General features: G+C 40.3%; 1 protein-coding gene across 1 annotated transcript; it reads right to left on the reverse strand.

Moving 5' to 3' along the window:
- Positions 1 to 407: 407 nt before the first annotated feature.
- On the reverse strand, positions 408 to 1,056 carry LOC121965674 (probable ATP-dependent RNA helicase DDX47; the record flags this gene model as incomplete). The annotated part of the gene is made up of 3 exons (XM_042515804.1): positions 408 to 524; positions 752 to 823; positions 938 to 1,056. Coding segments are annotated over 3 exons (308 nt in total), but the record flags the coding sequence as incomplete, so codon positions are not given.
- Positions 1,057 to 1,569: the final 513 nt, after the last annotated feature.

Genomic DNA, 1,569 nt, shown 5'->3' on the forward strand with positions numbered 1-1,569 from the left:
AAAAAAAAATTGCAAAATGCTTTTAGACAAAGAAATTGTAAAGGTAAAAAAGTACCAATTTTCCTTTTTAAAATCACCAACATTTTTAAAGAAAAAAAATCACTTAAGATTTTTTTTTAAATCATTTAAAAAAGTTTTGAAGTAAAAGACTCTGCAAAAAAAATTTTTTAAGCTCTACGTATGTACAAATTAGCTGACTTTTAGGAAAAATAATTGCCTTTTTTTTCAAAATGACCAAAAAATTTACAGGGAAAAAAAAGCAATCGAGGAACGGACAGACGGACAATAACAGAAAAAAAAAAAAATAAAAAATTTACTCAATGAACAGATTCAAATAAGCGACAACAGCATCATCTGAAGAGCAGTATAAACTTACTATCTCCCTCTCAGCTGAGAGCGACCCGTACCTTGTATTTTGACGGTATGAAGATGTAGTACTGCTGCAGCTTGTCCACGGTGGAGTATTTGGTGGAGACGGCACACTTCACGGGGTCTTTGAGAGCCGCTCTCTGGAGTTTCTGGACCTGAAACCAAAGCAGAGAGCGTCAGAACAGGAGGAGCGTGCAGGTAAACCTGCAGAAACCTGCAGCACCGAAGACACCGAATACCTCACCGAAGACACCGAATACCTCACCACAGACACCGAATACCTCAACGAAGACACTGAATACCTCACCGAAGACACCGAATACCTCACGCTGCATCAGGCAGGCCCTAAAAAAGCATCCTCACTGTCGAAGTGCCGGTTTACCTTTTTGGTCATGGTGGCGGAGAACAGGAAGGTGCGTCTGTCTCTGGGAATCACCTTCAAGATTTTATCCACCTGGCGAAAGAAAGACGATTATTTCATTATTTTTCATTATTTATGCATAACTGTGTTATAAGGTGATCCCTCATGATCTGCGTCAGTGACTCAGAGTTTCGGGTTTTGACCCACCTCCGTCTCAAAGTCCATGTTGAGGATTCTGTCGGCTTCGTCCATGACCAGGAACTTGAGCGCTCGGAGGGAGAAGCCCTTCGTGTTCTCCATGTGGTCGATCAAGCGTCCGGGCGTGGCTGTAAACACATTAGTGCGAAAATTAAACGTCGCCAAAACTTCTGCATATTTATAACAAAAAACCGCCATCAAACGGCTCAACACGCGGAAACACATCCAGTCATAGAGACAGCCTCAGTTTACAGAAATGTGCTAAAATCCGAGAAACGTCCCCAAATCCTTCAAAAGTCCTGAAATCAGAGACATCTTAAAATCCTAGAAATGCATTAAAATCCTAAAAACATCCAAAGTCCAAGAAATGTCCTAAATCCTACAAACTTCCTAGAAATGTTCTAAAAACCTAAAAATATCCTCAATCCTAGAAACATCATCAGTCCTAAACTCCTAAAATGCCAGAATTTTCCAAACGTCCAGAAATCCTACAATCGTCCGAAAATCCTAGAAACGTCCAAAAATGCAAGAACTGTCCTAAAATCCTGGAAACCACTTGAAAGTCGAGTGTGTTCGGACAGACGTGTAAACACATCTCCATCACTTCATCACATTCGTGCTAAAATTATTTGTTGCTAAAA

Source organism: Plectropomus leopardus, unplaced genomic scaffold (assembly GCF_008729295.1).
Source record: "Plectropomus leopardus isolate mb unplaced genomic scaffold, YSFRI_Pleo_2.0 unplaced_scaffold21168, whole genome shotgun sequence".
In the NCBI taxonomy this organism is placed as follows: domain Eukaryota; kingdom Metazoa; phylum Chordata; class Actinopteri; order Perciformes; family Serranidae; genus Plectropomus; species Plectropomus leopardus.